Source organism: Acanthaster planci, linkage group LG05, assembly GCF_054643075.1.
Source record: "Acanthaster planci isolate LZ-2023a linkage group LG05, COTS_SCS, whole genome shotgun sequence".
Lineage (NCBI taxonomy): Eukaryota > Metazoa > Echinodermata > Asteroidea > Valvatida > Acanthasteridae > Acanthaster > Acanthaster planci.
In genome coordinates, this window is record NC_141781.1 from 6,371,421 (window position 1) to 6,391,705 (window position 20,285).

Genomic DNA, 20,285 nt, shown 5'->3' on the forward strand with positions numbered 1-20,285 from the left:
CATGCTTAAAGCTTGGCCATTCTTACTTTAATACAGGGGGTACAATGTTCTAGTCCGGCAAACATAATAATAATAATAACAATAATAGTGGATATTTGTATAGCGCACATATCCATCACAACTGATGCTTAAGGTGCTGATGTCATTAGGTTACTGCACAGTTTTTGTGGAGTTGGAACAATTTCAAGGAACACTATCATATTGGTTTAGACTTGCCGTACATGTATCTAAAACAAAATTTTTGATGAGGGCCTTAACCTTTTTGCATAATAGCTGTAGCCTTTTGCGCTGAAGATCGTCACACAGTGTGGCTCAGCAATGACACGCACCAGGATTAGTAATCAAATAATGTTCGTTACGTGTACATGTAACTCGAATGCCACTTTATTTGCTGGAATGATATGGCAAGTTTGGGTGGCTATACAGTAACAAAGTCTGAAGTCGGTTGTTAATAATTTGTGATTCAGTTATGACCAGGTGACTTAAAGAGGTAGCGCATAAACACAGCAGCGTGGCATCGTAGAGTAGCAGTAGGAGTTTAGTTTGACAGTAGGAAGCTGCTGTGCTGGTGGTGGTAGGGACGGTGACAATGGTTGTGGTGACAATGGTGACAGTAGTGACAGTGGTTCAACTATATAAAAATAAAAATACCAATAACTTCTAAATGATGTATCCACAGGTAAATCCCATGTGTGCATGCTTACTTACACCAGTACAACTATTCAAAACTTAAATTTGTTGCTCTGAACTCGCTCAAAAGGAGCGGATAAATGAGCTACAAATACCAGCACATGCCCAGCGCCCTCATCAGTAAAGAGGCGAAAGTCCTGATCACGTTAAAAAAAACCTTTAATGAACAACTCTTAAATTTATGACCTGAATCCTCTGGAAACCTTACAACAATGTTCATATAGAGTCTAAAGACTAAAATTACTACTCGCTTTGCTGAGCTGGCAAGGTTTTTGCAAGTTAATGGAAAACATTGATGTTTTTCTCAGAAATTCACCGCACAACGCGGCTTAAAATGGTGGAATGGAATTAGGTAAGCACTCACATAGGTAATTTGACAGGTAATTTGCATTATTTCATCACTCTTAGAAATCCAAGATTGTGTTCTGAACTTACAAAATCATATGTTGGATGTGACTAGGACACGAAAAAAATTGGACCCCTAATTTATAGAGTGACCCAGTTTGCATTGTGTTCAATGCAGTATATAGGGTGAAGTGTGCAGCAAATTCATGTATAATGTCATGAATGTAGGTCTAAGTGCATAGCAGGCCACATATTTCATCAGGTGAGGCACAGGTCATCAGGTCTACCCTGGATGCAGTGCCCAAGTCCAAAGATGGAGTCATGGTTGGCACTGGCCTCGTTTGCCAGTCTCTCCTAGACTAGTGCTTCTTCTTGTAGTTAGCTGTTAATTAGGCTGTGGAGTTTATGGGGGAGGGAACTCCCAGTCTTTAAAGTCAAAGTGTTTTTAGTTGGAACCGAAAGACAAACAAATTTGTTGTTTGTCTTGAGAGTGTGCTGCTTGTTTAAAAGCATACATGTAGATGGAATACAGCCATGCGTGGTTTATGTTCAAAATTTAAAGGTAGGGACTCTCAGGCATGATTTTTGAGCCTTCATAAGTTGCTGTTTCTTCAATGTTCCCCGAGGCTCCTATTTTGGAGGAGAAAATAGAATATAAAAACACAAGAAAACAAAGTTCTGCTTTTTCGTTTCCCCTTTGCTTGTCATGGAAGTGCCTCACAGAATTGGTTCAGTAAAACCTCTGAGTTACTGTTAGTCCTCTTGCTCGTCATTAAATATTTAGTGGGTTGATAGAAATAAATGTCAACAGATGGACTTAGTTTGGGAATTCAGTTCTCTGAGTGGGGTCACATGAAAAATTTTTCCCCCCGAATTTTGCATGAAGTTGAAGTGTACATGTAGTTTTGGAATCTTAACAATTCTTCACGCACATTTTAATTTAATGTAACTTTTCACACAGACCAAAGGCTGTGGTTAAGATCATTTTCATGGTTTGGAAAAGCATACTGGTACGGTAGGCAAGAAGCCAAAAAAATTACCAGTTGTTGAAGTCAACAGACTTTATATTTCTAACTTGCCACTTCTTTCAGAGGATGCATGTCCTGAACTTAAAAGATCGCATTGATTCTATATTGTTGTTTAAAAAAAAAGTAACTTCTAAAACCCTCCAATTTTTCTGTTTAGGTCTTGGAAAGGTGTATGCCTTGATGTTTGCTGCCCGAGGTGCCTCTGTAGTTGGTAAGAATTAAAACCATTCTATGTCTATTTTTCCTTTATAGAATTTACTTATTTTTATTGACTATGGATTGAAAAATTTGTTGATGACCTTTTGCAATACTGCTTTTAGTTTACATTTACAATTGCCATTTTAAATGTGTTGATTATTGTCCTTTTGAGCTTTGCTGTGGTTTGATCAGAAATAATAAAAGTGTGTTAAATTTGGCATGTGTGTTAAATAATTTGGAAAGTTTCATCTTATTTAATTATGTAATAACTACAAATATGCCCAGGATTTCAAAATGTCTGCCCAGGATTCTTCAAATCTTCTCCGTGTTGGAAATAATAACTTAGTGCTCTAGTAATTCAGTACAGCTCTGTGGTGCTTGCAAAGTTGTGACATGGCTTGAAAGGTGTACATTCTCTTAAGATCCAAAGGGTCAATCCCTGGTAAATCAAAAACATTTATTAAAATATTTCTTTGATTGCTGCGTAGTGAATGACCTCGGAGTGGACAGGCATGGAAAAGGAGAGGGCACCAAGATGGCGGACAAGGTCGTAGAGGAGATCCGAGCCAAAGGAGGCAAAGCAGTAGCCAATTACGGTCAGTCACTGAAGATATGGGGTAGCGTGGACATCCGGGAGTTTCACAAAATTCCTGGTACATGTGGCAACCACACCGCGCCGGGTGAAAACCACTGCAATAAGCTCGTGGTACATACAGATCAAAGAAAAGATTGTATAACCCGATCTTCGGACGGGCTGGTGCGTGCGTACGTCCCCATGGTAGCTGTTTTCACCGGCGCAGTACCTGTCATTTTGCGAGGATCCTGGATGACCGCACTGCTCCATATCAATAATTTTCCCTGAATTTTCGTAGTGATCATCAAACTTTTTTGTCAACAGTTTCATGATTGCTATTGGTCACTTTTCACAGTTTTATATAGGTTTTTCAGGTCAACTATCCACACTTGTACAATAATCATTAACATAGATCACATGTCAAGAATATGACGAGTCCAAATGGGTCACTCAGATTTCCACTAGGTATCACAGTATACAAATAGGTAAATCAAATATCCACTGATTGGGTCAAATATCTACATAGGAAAAAAAAAACGTCCACTAGGGAAATCAAATGTTACATAGTGATTTCAAATGAGTGGCTGTTTGAAATGATCAGGATTTGAGATGGTACTTTCACCTGAAAATCGTGGTAGATATTTACCAATTGCTACTAAGGCCTGTATCTTTTCTTCACACCAGTCTTTGAAATGCTTTTCAGATGAGGTCATTGCTGTCCAGTTCAAAAATTATTTCAAATGTATTTTGAAATGAAATTTTACATAAACATTGGCTTCAAGTTAAGGTTTTGACATGGACAAATAAAGATGAGAGGCGATCTGTCAGCTAAAGGTTCAAAATGAAATGTACTGGAAATAGTTCATTTCATTTAAGTGAGTCTTCACATGATTTTAGGTTATGAGTTCACGAGAAAATGTCCTGCTGCCCTATGCAAGCTGGGATGTATCCTTGCATTCGTCGGAAGAAGTTCTGGGTCATTTGAGGAGTGATCACACCCACATTCTGCTCGGCAATCTTTGCCAATGCTTGATGACGATGAGCTGTGTAGTCAACACATTTGCTAATGTGGTGCGAGAGATGTGAGCAGCATTTGGCAGACGTACCCGGAGCTCGAGTGGATTTGCAGGAGAGAGAACTCGTGATGTTTTTCCACTATCTGCACTGCCATACTGTTTCTCTGATCTCATTAGTCACTAATGTACGTCGTGCACCCCCACGTGGCAGAGAAATCACACCATCTCTGGTATCAGTGCTTTCTATGTCCATGGTTCTATGGATGATGGCATAAGCAGTGTTCTTCTTGATGCCAAGAAGCCTTGCCAGTTCAACATAGTCCTCACCATGGTTACAGGCAGTGTAAAGTCACTGCTTGTCAACGTTGGGGAATCTTCTGGTAGGGCATATTGTGCTTAACTTCTAGAGCCTTCAACATGATAGCTACCTAACATTTGTTTGGGATATTTGAATGACCAATACTGCATTTGATGTACCCGTCAGTGAAGTTATGCACCAGTGGTCACTTGGTTACATAACAATTTTTTATGTGGATATTTTGATTTCCCTATTGACATTTGAATATCTGTTGTGATATTGACAAGGCTAGGTGGAATTTTGCTCTGGCTTTATCCTATTGTGTGGACATTTGGTTGGCCTGTTGACATTTGAAATACCTAATTTGACATTCCGCCTAATACAGTGGATATTTGCCTACATGTATAAAAAGCACAAAAGGGCCGCGAATCCCTTTCCACCTGATGCATATTTTGTGAGTTCGCAAAAATGGCCGAAGAGGATCATCTCCTTTGAATGGGCTAGTTGCAAAGATGAAAAACATGTGCATGAATGGTATGTTTTTGCCTGACGGCACTAATTATGTATCAATAGGTTATGTTAATTGAACTTAAAATGCTGGATAACTACTCATTTTTATGCATTTTATCCGTACATAAAAACATGTATACCATTTTGTCAATAGAAATCATGTACATGTACATTCTGTCTTTAAGCAATAAATGATTAAAATTTCTTCCATTCTTTAGACTCTGTTGAAAATGGAGAGAAGCTTGTCCAGACTGCATTGGATAACTTTGGCCGAATTGGTAAAACTACATTTCCTTTCTTTTATGAGACAAAGTCTTATCATTTGAACTGCTTTAAATAAGAGATATTCCTTCAGTTTTATGTGCAAACAATATTACTTTATTACATACCTTGCATCATTCATTTACATGAAGTTAACAATTATAATTTGATGATTTGAGCAATTTTTTTTTATCAAAGTTCACTCTTTATGCGCTCAATACTTTAAAATACGTGGTCAGTGTTGTGTAGTTCAGGATTTGTTCTTGATTTCCCCCCAGATATTGTGATCAACAATGCAGGAATCCTCCGGGATCGCTCCTTTGCTAGAATTAGTGACACAGACTGGGGTGAGTATCGTGTATTACAGACTCATTGATCAATTCATCTTCAGTCTTTGTAACCATTCATGTCACTACTTCCATTCCCGCAGGATTACTAAAGGCACCATCAAGCATAGACTAGCTATGTTTAAGAGAATTCGGGACTATGTACATGTATAACACAAAGGCACATGCCCACTCTATGTCTAAGTTTAGTCATGCCTAATCTAGGTTACTGTTGCACAGTGTGGGGTGACCGATGCAAATGTCATAACGCTGTCTTAAATAAACGCCTCAAACGTACATCGAGAATAATACTAAAACGTGACTTCCAAACTCCCTCAGCTGACATGTTTCAAAAACTTGACTGGCTTCCCTATCCATCGAGAGTTGATTATAAGAAAGCTGTTCTTGTTTTTAAAAGTATCAATTCCCTGACCCCACAGTATTTTACGAATCTATTTACACCACATGCTCAAGGTTGAGGAACTTGTCAATCTGGGGAGAAGACACTGAAAATTCCTTTTGCACGAAAGGATTCTTACGCCTCAAGCTTTGCTGTATCTGGGATTGTTACCGTATCTGAAATAGCCTGAATGCACAACTTAGAACTATGTCTTCTTGGAGCCTATTCAAATCGGCACTTTGTCAAACATGTGCATGTACATAACATTAATGGATTACAAATTTGAGGGAGGAAAGGTGAATCTAAGGAGTTGTGCGACTTGGTTGCTTGAAATTAAGTTTTCATCCAGGACCTGGAAGGGAATTCTTCTGTTTTTTTCCCACAAAAAAAGTTTGGTTTTAGAGGATTTTCGCTCATCCCAAATAGGCATGAGTGTCATTATTGCAGTATTATACTTACTGTTTTTCTTTAATTGTGCATTTTGCATGTGCTTTGTCTTCAAATTTCATGTGCTTTGTCAACAAATTTCATCATGTTGATGTTCCATGTGATTTGGTGTACCCTGTTAGAGTTAGCATTTGTATACAATTGTGAAGGTGTCTAATTTTAACGTTTTGTTTGTATTGTATGTGCATCATTTTAAGGAGCTTTTGCAGGGCCCCAGTGGAAACCAGTTTTAGTAAACTGTTTGGGCATACCCAGGATAAATAAAATAAATAAAATTAAATCAGTGTAAGAAAAAAAAAGGAGAAAAATTCCTCCCGACAAATGTTGAAGAAATAAAGATTGAATTCGAGTTGAAGATGCAAACCTCCACTATTACTTTATATTGAAGGTACTGTTTCCACTCTTGGCTCAATGTCTGGGCGTGAAGAGCTCACATACTGGTATGTGGGGTGCATGGGTGACTCCAGGTGGGTTGATGATACATGTATGTCCACGGGTGGTTCTGGTTTGCCTTCCGAAAATCCATTGAGCGATTTCTCATGGTTTCCCTGCCTATTTGAGTGTGAGGCGGCCCACCTCACTGATTTGAGTGACCAGCTTTTAGCTTTTCTATGGAATTTTACCACCTTACACTTAAAATGGACAAAGATGTAAGGCAAAAGAACTTAGAAATTTTGCAATAGATAAGCTGTAAATTGTTCAGAATGGTAAGGAGGGACACAGAACACAAGATCAATCTATTTTAGAGGGAAAATTTTGAGTAAATGTACTTGTAGACTACATATAATTTATTTTAGGACTTTTGGAAAATTCACTTATGTTTTAGACACTGGAATTTCGGCAAATTTTGTTGGACCCCCTCACACATATCAGTACCCTATGGGAAATCCTAACATTGCCTCCTATTCGGGGTGAAATAGAATTGTGCACATTCCGTTGAAAGTTTGTCAGGTGCCCTGCCTGCTAAAATGGCATGCTCATATGTATCCATCCTGGGCTGGCATTCGTATTTTCTGCATGTTCCATCTGCAGTGCCGGCAGTATGAAATACCATACACATGTTCTCCTCTCTGCTCGTTTCATGTTTCCACAACCCCACCCCCTGCAGATCTGATCCATAAGGTGCACTTGCGAGGATCGTTCCTTGTCACCCGGGCTGCATGGCCGCACATGAAGAAGCAACACTACGGCCGCATTATCATGACCTCATCGGCAGCAGGACTGTACGGGAACTTTGGCCAGGCCAACTACAGTGCAGGTGACTTCTCACAATTGTAGAATTTGGAGGGGGGGGGGATTGGGGGTAGGGGGGTTGTGGCAAGCATAAATTTGATTGTTCCAAATTTCTCATCTCCCTTGGTCTTCACTGTGCAAATTCTTTGTTATTACACCATTGATGCTAGAGGTGATTTTTTTTGTCTGAAAGCTCATTTAAATGTGTAATCCTAAATTTACTGAACTGTTCACAGCGTTTTTGTTTTGCTTTTGAGTTTTCTCTCTCAACTCTAGGCTTTCGCATTGCAGTAATTTGATGTTGTTTGCACGGTTGCAAGGTGCCTTGAAAATTCCTTTGATCAAGCCTGCTCAGCTATCCATTCAAAATGTGTCTGTCATGTTGTCTGCCACACAGCCAAGATGGGTCTTGTTGGGTTGGCCAACACCGTGTCAATAGAGGGAGCCAAATACAACATCACCTGTAACACCATTGCCCCCATAGCTGGATCTAGGCTCACAGAAGATGTCATGCCTGAAGGTGAGGTCAAGGGACAGAGTTTGAAGCTTTTAAAAATCTTGAAATTGAATCAGATTATTTTATGGTTTTATTTCCCAAGAAAGGGATTTACTCTTGGTTAAAAAAGAGGAATTTTAAGAAGTCATTATATCGATTGCAATATTATGGCCACAGGAGTCATTATTTTGAGATTTTAATACTTTTTAAGTGAAAGACTATCGAAAGGTTATGGTTTACTTTTCAAAATGATTTTTCTTTGATTTAACAATTTACAAGCCTTACTTAGATAAGATATCTTTGCCGTTTTTATTTCTAAGATTTCTTACTGAAGTTAACATTAATGTTAAGTCGTATGACCCTTGTGGTGGTTGGCAGAAGGCTATTTTGGTTGCCCTGGCGCCGGCAGAATTATCATGTTGAGGGCAGTCATTGTGTGTGGCATCACTGACTTGTGGCGTGACTGATGGTCTGTTCTGTCCTCTCCCTGTTTCCTTGCAGAGGTTTTCAACTTGATGAAGTCAGAGTACATTGCTCCCGTCGTGCTTTACCTGTGCCACGAGGATTGCACGCAGACCCGTGGCATATTTGAAGCTGGGGCAGGCTGGGTTGGCCAAGGTATGGATTTTGAGCAGAAAAGCTCCACCTACCTGTAAATGCAGCCGTGTTAACTTGACCACGCTGCCCATTTGTATACCCTATGAGTATGCAAAAAACATGACGCGTAATGCATGTAACTTTTTCAGTAACGTTGTGGCATTTTCTCATCTTTTGGCACTGTTTTTGCACTTTGCCAGTACGCTGAGGTTGAAGTTCACATTCACCAGCAGTTTTCTGTGCGAAAGGTTTACTTTGACACGGATGGACCGGTTATCACTTCATTGTTATAACTGTACCGAACCCTCAAAATCTGTTCTGAACTTTGCTGTGTAGGCCCATTTAAATATACTATGACAGTAAACAATGCATGTTGTGGTTGTTGCAAGTGTGGATTGACCTTAGCAAATACATTTTCAGTAGAGTTGGCCTTGCGGTCCTAATCAATCAATCAATCAACATGTGATATCTGTGCATGTGTAATAGGGCCGTGGATTGAAATGTTGACTGTCTGGCGCTGTGCAAACAGTGCAAAGGTGAGTCATGAGAAAGACGCATTGGCCTGGCCTGTTGCTTGTAAGTTTATTTTCATTCCAGTCAAAATCCAGCGAGGCGGAGGAGTTGTCTGCTCTACTGAAGGAGAACCACTCACCCCGGAAGCAGGTAATGCCCTAACAATCACATCAGGAATTAGTGGATCTTAAGCCACGCCATGCTTATTATACACGAGATCTGATTTGCACAGTGTTGTGTGTCTTTGAATTCAGTCTGAATTTTTAGTCTTCAGATTTGGGCTTGTTTTTTCCCCTCTACTCAGTTCGAGACAACTGGTCCTCAGTGTGTGACATGGGTGATTGTGACTACCCGAGTGGAGTAGGAGGTAACGAAAGACTCTTGACAGTCGGTTCTTTCTGGAATGCTGGTACAGGACAGTGCTGTTTGGAGCACTGCTATAGCGAACAATTAGACATACCGAACATTCCCCTCGACTCTAATTTTTATTTAAACGTTTTACGCTCATTGAAAACTTACTATAGGTAAAATGTTACTCTTACAAAGGATTAATGGCCAATATGTAGAGCATTCAGTACCATTTGTGGGTATATGTACAGCCTATATGTACAGTGTAAGCATGCAGGGGAGCCATGTGAACTGGCCACCTAGTACTTAAAATGCTGAGTGACTATACGGAAAATCTTGCTTCACATTATGGCTTTAAAGGCAAGGATGTTTACTTCAAAACCTCAAACGAGATTCATCAAAGCAGAAGATTCACAGGTAGAAAGAGGAGCTGTCATAACTTGACTCACAGAAATCTACGTAATAAGCAGTTTCAGTCGTCAAGAACGCTTACCTTAAGCTGACATTTCTCATATTGGTGACTTTGGACATATACCATTGTGGCTTCACTGCTGTGATGCGGTTCCTACATAGAGCCAGAAACAGGTGCCATCGGCAATTGAAATTCGCTATACCAAAGGACTGCTCCACCAAATCACCAAATTTATGTGAACCCAGTCGTGTTTGTTATAGTGGTGTTACACTAAATAGCAATGTTGGCTGTACTTCCGATGCAGCTGAAGTTTGGCAGAAAAGGGCCATATCTTGAAACTGCCGGAACTAATGCAAAATTAGTTTATTTCTGTAACAGAGAGCACCATGCTGGTGGTGCAAGCCCACGAGAAGGCTAAGAGCCAGCCTGGGAAACGCAACATTGTCAGGTCCACCACAGCTGCAGGGGGCAGTGTTATCAACCCGGTATGTAAAGGACAGCGGTGGTTAATTTTTTTGGTCTCGTTTCCAACCCTTCGTTCTGGTTCCAGCCGGGGGGGGGGGAGTTATGCCACCAACCGTGATTGAAATTGTCCGCTGAGAAAGAGACTTATAATCTTAAAAATTCTGGGGAAAGCAAGTCATTGTTCCAGTCACTCCCCCCCCCCAAGCTAACTGTTTTAGCCCCTCAAAGTTAAAAGACATGAGAACCATAGATTTAACTATGGACTTCCTAATGTAAGAAAACTGGCACTAAAGCAAAGAGAAATTATGAAAATACATGTATATCTCACTGCTTTTATGGTTCAATAAAACACATGCTGAACCCAAAGTTAATATATATAAAAGCGCCGTTAAAAACACTTGAGTGTTTTTTTCCACCTGTGCTTATGTGTAAAATGTAAAGCACTTGGGCACCATATCCACTTGAGCATATATATGCAAATTGCTTGAGTGGCATATTCCATGCAATCTACCTGTGTTGTGTGTCAAGTGCTTGACCACCACATACATGTACATCAATGTTCATTAATATGGAAAGTGCTTGAGTTTTCTGTAAAGTATTTATAGAGATTTGATCACAACATCAGTGCTTGGTGACACACAATCCTTTTTTTTTGGTATAATTTGTCTGTATAGGATCTTGCTGTTGGTCAGAAGTTCCCATCCCCTCCGTTCACTATCACACCGAATGACGTCATCCTCTATGCCCTTGGAGGTAATTTGTTGTGGGATCGTGATTGGGTAATCGTGTTGGACATTTGCACATTCAATTTATACACAGACTGCATGAATGGATGCGCTCAAACTGTTTTTGGTACCTGATCACACATGATCCAATAGACAGTATTCATGTCAGACATCTTGAATTGAAAGTAAATTATGTTTTCATTATTGGAACCTGGGGGTAAAAATAACGGTGATGAAATAAATGTTAATTACAAAGTTAAGCCAGTTTTGCATTTTGAATAATTTAAAATTTCTGATGAATTATATCAAAATGTTTTGAGCCACAGGTTTGGATCCCCAAATAGTTGGGCACCAGCCCTTTGACCAGGTTACTAGAATATGATAGATTCAGGGAACGTGATCAAATATGGCTTCCCTAGAAGTAATGTCTGTCTTTTTGGTGATGTACAGTGGGTGCTTCCACAGTGCAACCAGGACACCTGAAGTTCCTCTTTGAGCTGAATGAGGACTTCTGCACCTTGCCGTCCTTTGGTGTACTCCTGGGCCAGTCAGGCATGGGCAAGCTCTTCACAGGGACTTTACCTGGTTTGGAGAGTATTGACATTACCAAGGTAAAGTTGAATAAGCCTGTGACTCGATTTAAGACTACCGAGCTCGCAAGGAGCATGGGTAGACTTGACTGCAGCACTGCCTTGAACTGATGTGTAGAAAGATAAAGGAAAAACAGGTCTTTACATTTTTCAATGGAACAGAGAAATTTGAGCCAAGCTGATGGGAACATGGAACCTCCAGTAAATTATGCGGGGGCTCTACTAACCGCTAAATTTTAGCCTAATCAACCTATTTGTCCATTTCTTGCTTCTTGATGGGGAGGGAGATAAAATCCATGAATATTTCCTGTGAGAGATCCTTTAAAACAGTTAATGCTGGATTCTGAGAAACATCACTTTAACTTACATAACTACAAGTAGAGAAATTCCCAGGTATTTTTGCCAAAGATTCCTGTGAGGACACATTCTGTCGGGGTTGACGTTAAGAACAATTTAGACAAATCTGATCGTTCCTGCCCTCAGATTCTTCACGGGGAGCAGTTCCTGGAAGTGTACCAACCCATCCCTACATCTGGAACCCTGTCTGCCGAGTCAGAGATCGTCGATATTCTGGATAAACGCTCTGGTGCCCTCATCGTGGTGGAATGTAAGCCACTTAGTTTGAAAATGAGTACTTTTGACTTTGGTTTTGATTTTCACATTGTATGTCGACCTAGCGTTGTTCAAAGCCATGGGCTAATTGGTATGACTTAGGCTTTCTTTAATATTACTGTTGTATTGTTATGAGCCGTATTTGAGTATATTGCTGTACCAATAGCTGTTACCAGTGCACAAACAATCCCGTGTGGTCATTTGCACACTGTTGATTGGTGGCATAAATGTACAGTAAGTCGTCAGGACTTTTTATTAAGCATTGATACCAAAGTGTTGATTATCTTGCACATGACCATTGATAACTCATAACATGTTTCATGTTTGTATTTATATTGATGAATCCCACCCATGACTCTATAGCTAGCACACGAACAAAACTTTGAATGTTTGCAGTGCTTTCCAAGTAACTGCTTCTATGTGTTTCGTGCTAAATTTGACTTCTGGGGATGTGTAATCCTTTCTGATGGTTGATATGTCACTGCAAAGAAACACTTGGTGTTCTTCGTGGATAGAATTCTTCCTGGTTTATATGCTTTAAGTAAACCTGCCAGCAGAGTAGTATAACTCTGATTTTTTTGGGAGATCCTTGCTTGGATTTCCAGCTCCCCGTTCTAGTTGTTCTTTTTGTGTTTTTACTTTGTCAGCCAAGGCTTACGATCAGAACAGGCAACTGGTGTGTTCCAACCAGGCTTCCATTTTCCTGGTAGGAGCAGGTGGCTTTGGTGGAAAGAAAACCTCAAGTAAGGTCAAGGTATGATGGACAAGTGACGTAGGTTGAGGCCATCAGAAGACCAGTCACAAGACCTGTTACAAAATCAGTCACAAGACCAGACATAAGACCAAAGAGTGGTCACAAGCCATGTCATAAGAGCAGTCACAAGACCAGGGATAAGACCATGAGAGCAGTCACAAGACCTGTCATAAGAGCAGTCACAAGACCAGGGATAAGACCATGAGAGCAGTCACAAGACCTGTCACAAGAGTAGTCATACATAACACCACAAGAGCAGTCATAAGACCATGAGAGCAGTCACAAGACCTGTCATAAGAGCAGTCACAAGACCAGGGATAAGACCATGAGAGCAGTCACAAGACCTGTCATAAGAGCAGTCACAAGACCAGGGATAAGACCATGAGAGCAGTCACAAGACCTGCACAAGAGTAGTCGTACATAACACCACAAGAGCAGTCACAAGGGGCCCAGGGGAGAACAGCTGGAGTGATAAGTCTACATTGGTTAAATAAACATGCTGAATAATTGTATGCATAGACCTTATTTCATTCTCGTTTTGCTTTGTTTTTTTTGCCTAGCCAACAGTTGAGCCCCCGTCACGTCCTCCCGATGCCTCCGTCAAGCAAGTCACCTCCTTTGATCAGGCTGCCCTCTATCGCCTGTCAGGAGATACCAACCCGCTCCACATTGATCCTACATTTGCAGCCATGGGAGGTGAGTTTGGGGAGATGGCATCATGAATAAATGGGACTGGGTGTGCATTCGTTCATTTTGAATAAACCCAAAGCTTTGCAGGATACCTGCTTTAAGCTGGGATGAGAGAGGGTGTGTTTTTACAATGCAAAGATTGTCCAGCAGGGGGAGCTCTTGCAACCAACTTCCATTTGAAAGTATGATCATCGCATGTGCGCTGGCCAGTGCACAACCCCGGTTGACAAATGTCCCTCTAGCTGTCTCTTCGTTGCCAGTGAGGGTATAATGATAAATATTCCGGGGAGGGTATAATGATAAATATTCCCCTAATGTGAAGAGTAATTTTAAAAAGTCTGAGTTCTTTCATCTGATTATTGAACTGAAAACCTGCTTGATATGTAACAGTACTGAAGTTTATGAAAGATTCTCTAGTTCTGTCTTCCCAAGCAGGATAATTTACCACATTTCCTTTATTTTTTTATTTTTTTGACGGTAACTTGGTCTCAGAGAAACCTTCATTTTCTAACATGGCCAGTCATTTTGCTTTCCCCACCTTCATTATCTGGGCCAGGTTTTGATAAACCCATCTTACATGGCCTCTGCACCTTCGGCTTTTCCTGTCGTCACGTCCTGAAGCAGTACGCCGACGATGACGTCACCAAATTCAAGGCTGTCAAGGTCAGTTTCCACATCTTGCATACTGTCCCTCCTGAAGCGGTGATTTCTGAAATGAGAGGAGCTAACATTCCTTTCACATTCTTCTGTAGTGCCGCTTCTCCAAGCCCATTGTGCCCGGCCAGACAATTCAAACAGACATGTGGAGAGAAGGCAACCGTATACACTTCCAGACCAAGGTATGATGTTTAAAAAGTAACAACAAAATATTTAAATGTTCTTCCCCAAAACAGTAAATAAAATCTCTAAAACTACCAAATCTGAGATTTGATTGTTACTTTGAATCTTTTAAAATTCTTAAAAATGTGGCTGCCTTTGAGCTTGTTCATAAAGACTCATTTTAACATGGGTATACCCCTAAATGCATGAACGGTTAGAGTGCGACCCACAGGTGGATAAGAGCGTACTCGTGATGAGTGTGAGAGGCTAGTCTTGCATCCAGTAGTTATTTCAAGATGGCAGAAAGGTAACAGTTGATTGTTCATGCAACATGATCCAAGAGTAATGCACAATTAACCACTTGCTGCCGGGGAGCCTTGTTTCGGGCACATATTCTTTATTTGGGCATAAGTGTCCAGTAAATGAAGATATGAATTTATAAAGAATTTTGAAAACAAAAAAAAATGAAAAATACTCTGGCCCAGCAGAATCAACATTCATAAATGCCCCTGGCAGGATGTGGTTAACCTTTTTCTCTACTACAACCTAAGAGTTTTCAGAAAAAAATAGTGCACCGAAATTACAAAAATCATTAGTCACTACCAGAAACTCAAATCCAACAGTTCCCTTAAAAAAGAAAAACTCCGCTTTGAGGAAGTTTTGGGCACAAGCCCCCTTTTCAGATGCAGCAGTCAAATCCATTTGAGGGATGAGAGGTCAGTGTCCTTTTTTATTTGGTCAACTTTGTTCCCAGGTGGCTGAGACAGGATCTGTCATTATCTCTGGGGCCTATGTGGACCTGATCAACCTTGCTCCCCAGCCAGCAGCCGCCGAAGTAAGTCGACCACGCACTGGCTCCGAGGTGCTATTTTTCATTCTTTGGCAACATTACGCTCAATCGAAGTCCTCTTTTTTTTTTGTTCAACTTACTCTGAATGTGACCTCGGCAATCTTTGCTTGGATCGTGCATAAATGTCACATTCGTAATGAAAATATTTTTTCCTGTTGGTGAACTGTTAAATGGAATTTGCAATCCAGGTGCAGCATTGTCTGTACTTAATGGGAACAGGCTCCGTGTGTGTGATACTTTCTGAAGGCCAGTTTATATGCTGGAGAATGGTTTGTGATGTCAAAAATGCTTTGCTTTTGCTCGTGCCTCAACATGAACATGTGGCATTTGGTCTGCTCCTGGGTTGTTAATTACTTTTAGCACCAAATCTTGGCATTTTTTTGGTCACCTTTTTAGTAATTTTTGGCCTTTTTATTTCTTCTCGCCGGTAGTCGTCAGTGACCAGTGGCCTGCAGTCTGACCTGCTCTTCCAGGAAATGGGTCGTCAGCTTTCCATCCAGACTGACATGGTCAAGAAAGTGAAGGGCGTGTTCTTGTACAACATCTCCAAAGGAGGCAAGCCAGCCAGCCAGTGGAGTAAGTGATTTCTCCTTTTCTTGAATGTGAACTCATCGGTTGTTCCCCCTTTCCTCCCTTTCTGGTCATCCAAGGTTCCTCCCCAGATTGTATTTGAGGTGTCACTCACACTTTGAAGACCTCAGGGAGGGGGGGGGATTTCTTGGGGCTGATTGGTAAAAAAGAAAACCATTCGGAAAAAAAAGGTGTCCCTGAGTAGGGGTTAGGTCACTGTTAAAGATTTCCCTGTTGAGTTATGGGGTGACGTTGGGTAAAATGGCTCTTAAACAACTCTTAAATAATGTCGAACTTTCTTTGTCCACTATTAGACTGACCAGTGATACCCTGCAAAACGGTTGGTTCGTACCTAAAACAAAAGCCAGCTACTGTGAAATTGTATGTCTCATAGCATTTGTGGCCAAACTTTTCAAAGTTCCAACTTTTTTGGTCTCGTAACTTTGTGTATTTTTCTTTTCAGCTGTTGATCTGAAGACTCCTGGGGGTGCAGTGTATCAGGGTGCTCCAAAAACTGGCAAGGCTGATGTTACCGTCAAGATGTCAGATGAGGACTTTGTGGCCATAGCAGTCGGCAAGCTCAACCCTCAACAGGCAAGTTATTTCTCAGCATCTCTTGTGTATCATTTGTGTGTGTTCTGGATGCTGGCCTCCGATTCCTTTGGCCGGAGCAATCCAGAGAGTGAATGCTGTTACCTCTGTTCTACAAACTCCCTGCAGCACTGCACTATCATTGTGGTCATAATTCCAAATGACACTTATTTCGTAGAGTTCCGTTTCGGCAATGTAGATACGGTACCATTTTGCTTGTGTTACTGTATCTGGTCTCATTCTTCTTTACAGGTGTTGATAGTAAAATTTGTTATTTGTTTGTTAGAATTTGTTATTACAAAGACATTTAGACATTAGCATAAGCGTCGAAAGTGATCCCCAAGCTTAGAAAATGATTAAAATCAACATGTGACTGGTCACCACAAAATGAACTGAAAGTCAGAATTTACAAAAATTGAGATATTGGTATTGTGAATTCAGCAGAAAAGGAGCTTTCCAGTGGTATGTACCGGTATATATAAATGGAACACTTAGGGTTAAAGTATAAGGGGATAAAGTGGCATTATTCTGGCAGCTTTGCATCTTTGTTCCCGGCATATTTTCACTATTTCAGACAAGGCAGGAATAATGCTATCATCAAAATTGCTGAGAAAGTGACATTTTAACATTACACGATCCCGTGAAATATTTGGAATTAAATAGAAGACGAGTTTACTCTTTCCAAATATTACAAAACCTCAAAATTGACTTCTGTTTCCATATGACTTTGAACCCTTAAAACAGGAAAGAGTGAGATGCAACTTTACTCTCATTTTGTTGTAACATGTCACATATAACCAAACTAATACATTGTAATTGACAAGTCGATCCCGAAGTTTAGGCTCAAATTAATTTAAAAATAAAAAAGACGAGCAAACAATCTTACAAATATGAGGCCTTTCTAAATCTCCGAATCTGATCACAGAAGTTTTTTTTCCCCTGACCTTATCATAACAGGCATTCATGAAAGGTCGTCTGACAGTCAAGGGTAACCTCATGCTACTGCAGAAGATGACCCAACTGCTGATGGCATCTGCCAAGCTCTAGACCATCGTTTCCCCCATCCACCTGCAGCCCCCACTGCCACCATCCCCTCCCCTCCCCCCCAGGATGGGCTAAGAAGTGCTTGAGGTCAGCTTCTCCTCATTCATCGATTCAAGATTCCGTGAATCATGGTACCTTTGAGTGATGTCACTGTCACATGATGAAAACAATACCAAATTACTCAGGAGAGGTGAATTCAATACAGACACATGCAAAATTATCCGTTAAAACTGACCTGCTAGAATGCCCATTGAAACGATTGTCATCCGTCTTTTTCTTATCACTTTGATCCAGAATTGTTGGGCCTCATGTCCCGAATCATTTCACTGATCCGTTTTATCTTACAAGTCCAATAGTTGCAGGAGTTGCTTTCGGTCGACTTGGATACTGCATGGATGTTTGTTCGAAATGAAGTTTGAATTTATAAATCAAGGGCTTCTCAGTCGTGATATTTGCTAGAGCTAATGTAGCATGTTGATAGGTTTACAATGTAACACATCGTTACCATAATGAAATGAAAACCAGAGCAAACGTAGCATGTTGATAGGTTTACAATGTAACACATCGTTACCATAATGAAATGAAAACTGTAGAATATCCAAAGAATCGCGGTTGAAATTAGAAAACTCGAGTCTTCAAAACGGTTGCCAATAGCAGGTTCCCAGGTTAAGACTCCAACCTTGGCCTTGATTTCCTGGAAAATTGATCTCTTGCATACTAGTATGTGGTGAAAAGGAAATGCATTTTACTATCTTACCATATTTTCTGTTGTGGTTATTATCATAATGCAAGAATGGCTCAAGCAGAACCAGTGATAGATTTTGCTTAAATCCAAACAAAATGATATAGAGTGGTTGAGTAATGACCTTTAAATGAAACTGTGAAACACATTGATAGAAGGAAAGCATGCATGCATGCATGCAGATTGCAATCAATTGAAAACTAAGGCAGTTGAATTGGTTCGACGTCTCAAACGTTGTTTGATGTCAGTAATCGAGGAGTTTGGTTATAAGACCAACAACACTTAATGTAAATTTGTGTTGTATGAAATTTCGTAATTGGAAACATACTTCTGACTTAAATATAATTATTTATATTTGTTAATTTCGTTTGTTGTGTATTAATGTTCTGATATGTTGAGGTGAAAAGAGTCGGAAGATTTCCATGCTTTTATTAAAAGAAAGTAATATTTTAATTTCATCTTAATTTATACACAGCATTTTATGTTGGTTTGGTACCTTTTGCTTAAAGTCCTATCATTAATTCTTTGTTATGCTAAAGAACAGACATTAAATGCTGACAAGCAAAGAGCCATTGACGGCCAGTACGGTTAGTTTACTGCGAGAACAAATTTTTATTGTGTTACGGTGTGTTAGTAAACGTACATTCTAAAAACTTCTGGGTCAGATTGACCCAGAATTGGGTCCCATTCGGTATGACCCTCTTCCGGGTCAAATGATGACCCAGAAAGGGTCAATATGACCCGAGAGGGGGGTCACATTTTGTCCTAGAAAAGGGTCATACCGAATGGGACCCAATTCTGGGTCAATCTGACCCGGGAGTTTTTAGAGTGCACTGCTTGTAGACTTGTCAACCTGCTCGATAAAGAATGAAAGTGTTTTAATAAGGATTTCACATACACCCACTGGTTTTTCTTCACAGAAACTAACAATTTCTACAATATACTATGACTTTGGTGCAGATCCAGTGTTAAGAAAGATTCACAATTGAAAAGAATAAACTTCACATTTTGTGTAAGCATTGGTAACGGCACTTTTGAGGTGCTGGGGTTTCATTTAGTTTTTTTCTTAAAATGTATTACTATTATGCAATATACTTAAAGAAGCAATTCTCGGCAGGTTCAACATTCTAATGTTTGGGCCTTTGGGAAAATCGTATTGGTCCAAATCCAAATCTTGTCAAAATTTCCAGGTGTAATTTTGTTTATACGAACTTGACCATTCCGGTTCTCTGCCCGAAAGCAGTGTGGAATGTCAGTGGGTGTACCCCAAGTACGAACAGGCGGCATCTGGGCAGTGTTTCCATTATGCTGTACAAATAAATGACATCTATTGATCTACTGTGTATTAAACAGAAACTGTCAAGAAAGTTTTTCCCCGATATCTTTCTTCACTGTGGCCAAATCAACCCATTTTTAAGTTCAGTTCATTTTATTTTCCACTTATGCATATCAGAGTAGTACATAAATTAAGATATTTAAATGGAACAATTAATTAATAAGTGGAGTTCTCCAAAAAGTAGAGCCTCTTAACCGGGTACCCCCTACTCACACATTGTCAAAAATTACATTTACATAATTACGGTGGCAAAAGAAGTACATAATATTTGTGCAACACACAAAGAGACATAAGATAAACCTGGCGACGACAAAATAACCACGAGAGGCTAACAAGTCTACTAAAATGTGATTACAATTAGGGTGAAAAAAGGAAATGATTCCAATTTTGGATTAAATATAGCAATGACTCGACTCTGTTACAGATGGGTTTCCGTCCAATACTATTGTACAGCGCAGTAGCCTTGCCAATAACCCAGTGTCCTTGGGTACGACTTGGTCACAACATGCGGTAGGACTGCTTGCCGGATATAACGTGTCATCATCATCATATTTCTCACATTTCCTGGAGGTAAAAGGTAGACTTATCGACCAAAGAAATTATTACTTGCATGAAAATATTCGAGAAACATTGAGGACAGAACAGCACAGCAGAGGCATTAATTTCGAATGGACCGTTGGAAGCTCACGCTTTTGTACAGTGTCAAGGGAAAGACACCTCAAATTTTGCAAATGCACCAAAAGGTCAACTACAGTTGTGCTCTGAGAAAACCGACTTTGAGAATAAAACCTATACAAGCTATACA

General features: G+C 40.2%; 1 protein-coding gene across 4 annotated transcripts in view; it reads left to right on the forward strand.

Annotated features, from left to right (window-relative positions):
- The window catches only part of LOC110987677 (peroxisomal multifunctional enzyme type 2-like), a 45,594-nt gene extending 26,859 nt beyond the window's left edge, over positions 1 to 18,735 (forward strand). For 2 of the 4 annotated variants that reach the window (XM_022250623.2, XM_022250632.2), the window contains exons 2-22: positions 2,221 to 2,274; positions 2,750 to 2,857; positions 4,878 to 4,937; positions 5,199 to 5,267; positions 7,202 to 7,351; positions 7,724 to 7,846; positions 8,324 to 8,440; positions 9,017 to 9,082; positions 9,237 to 9,299; positions 10,071 to 10,177; positions 10,832 to 10,910; positions 11,333 to 11,493; positions 11,956 to 12,079; positions 12,732 to 12,838; positions 13,399 to 13,534; positions 14,085 to 14,191; positions 14,281 to 14,367; positions 15,102 to 15,209; positions 15,629 to 15,773; positions 16,231 to 16,361; positions 17,316 to 18,735. In XM_022250623.2, coding sequence (XP_022106315.2) covers positions 2,221 to 2,274; positions 2,750 to 2,857; positions 4,878 to 4,937; positions 5,199 to 5,267; positions 7,202 to 7,351; positions 7,724 to 7,846; positions 8,324 to 8,440; positions 9,017 to 9,082; positions 9,237 to 9,299; positions 10,071 to 10,177; positions 10,832 to 10,910; positions 11,333 to 11,493; positions 11,956 to 12,079; positions 12,732 to 12,838; positions 13,399 to 13,534; positions 14,085 to 14,191; positions 14,281 to 14,367; positions 15,102 to 15,209; positions 15,629 to 15,773; positions 16,231 to 16,361; positions 17,316 to 17,405 — 2,192 coding nt within the window. In that variant the 3' untranslated portion in view covers positions 17,406 to 18,735. The remainder of the gene's footprint in view (positions 1 to 2,220; positions 2,275 to 2,749; positions 2,858 to 4,877; positions 4,938 to 5,198; positions 5,268 to 7,201; positions 7,352 to 7,723; positions 7,847 to 8,323; positions 8,441 to 9,016; positions 9,083 to 9,236; positions 9,300 to 10,070; positions 10,178 to 10,831; positions 10,911 to 11,332; positions 11,494 to 11,955; positions 12,080 to 12,731; positions 12,839 to 13,398; positions 13,535 to 14,084; positions 14,192 to 14,280; positions 14,368 to 15,101; positions 15,210 to 15,628; positions 15,774 to 16,230; positions 16,362 to 17,315) is intronic. The other 2 variants (XM_022250641.2, XM_022250651.2) reach the window with 1 other exon arrangement.
- Positions 18,736 to 20,285: the final 1,550 nt, after the last annotated feature.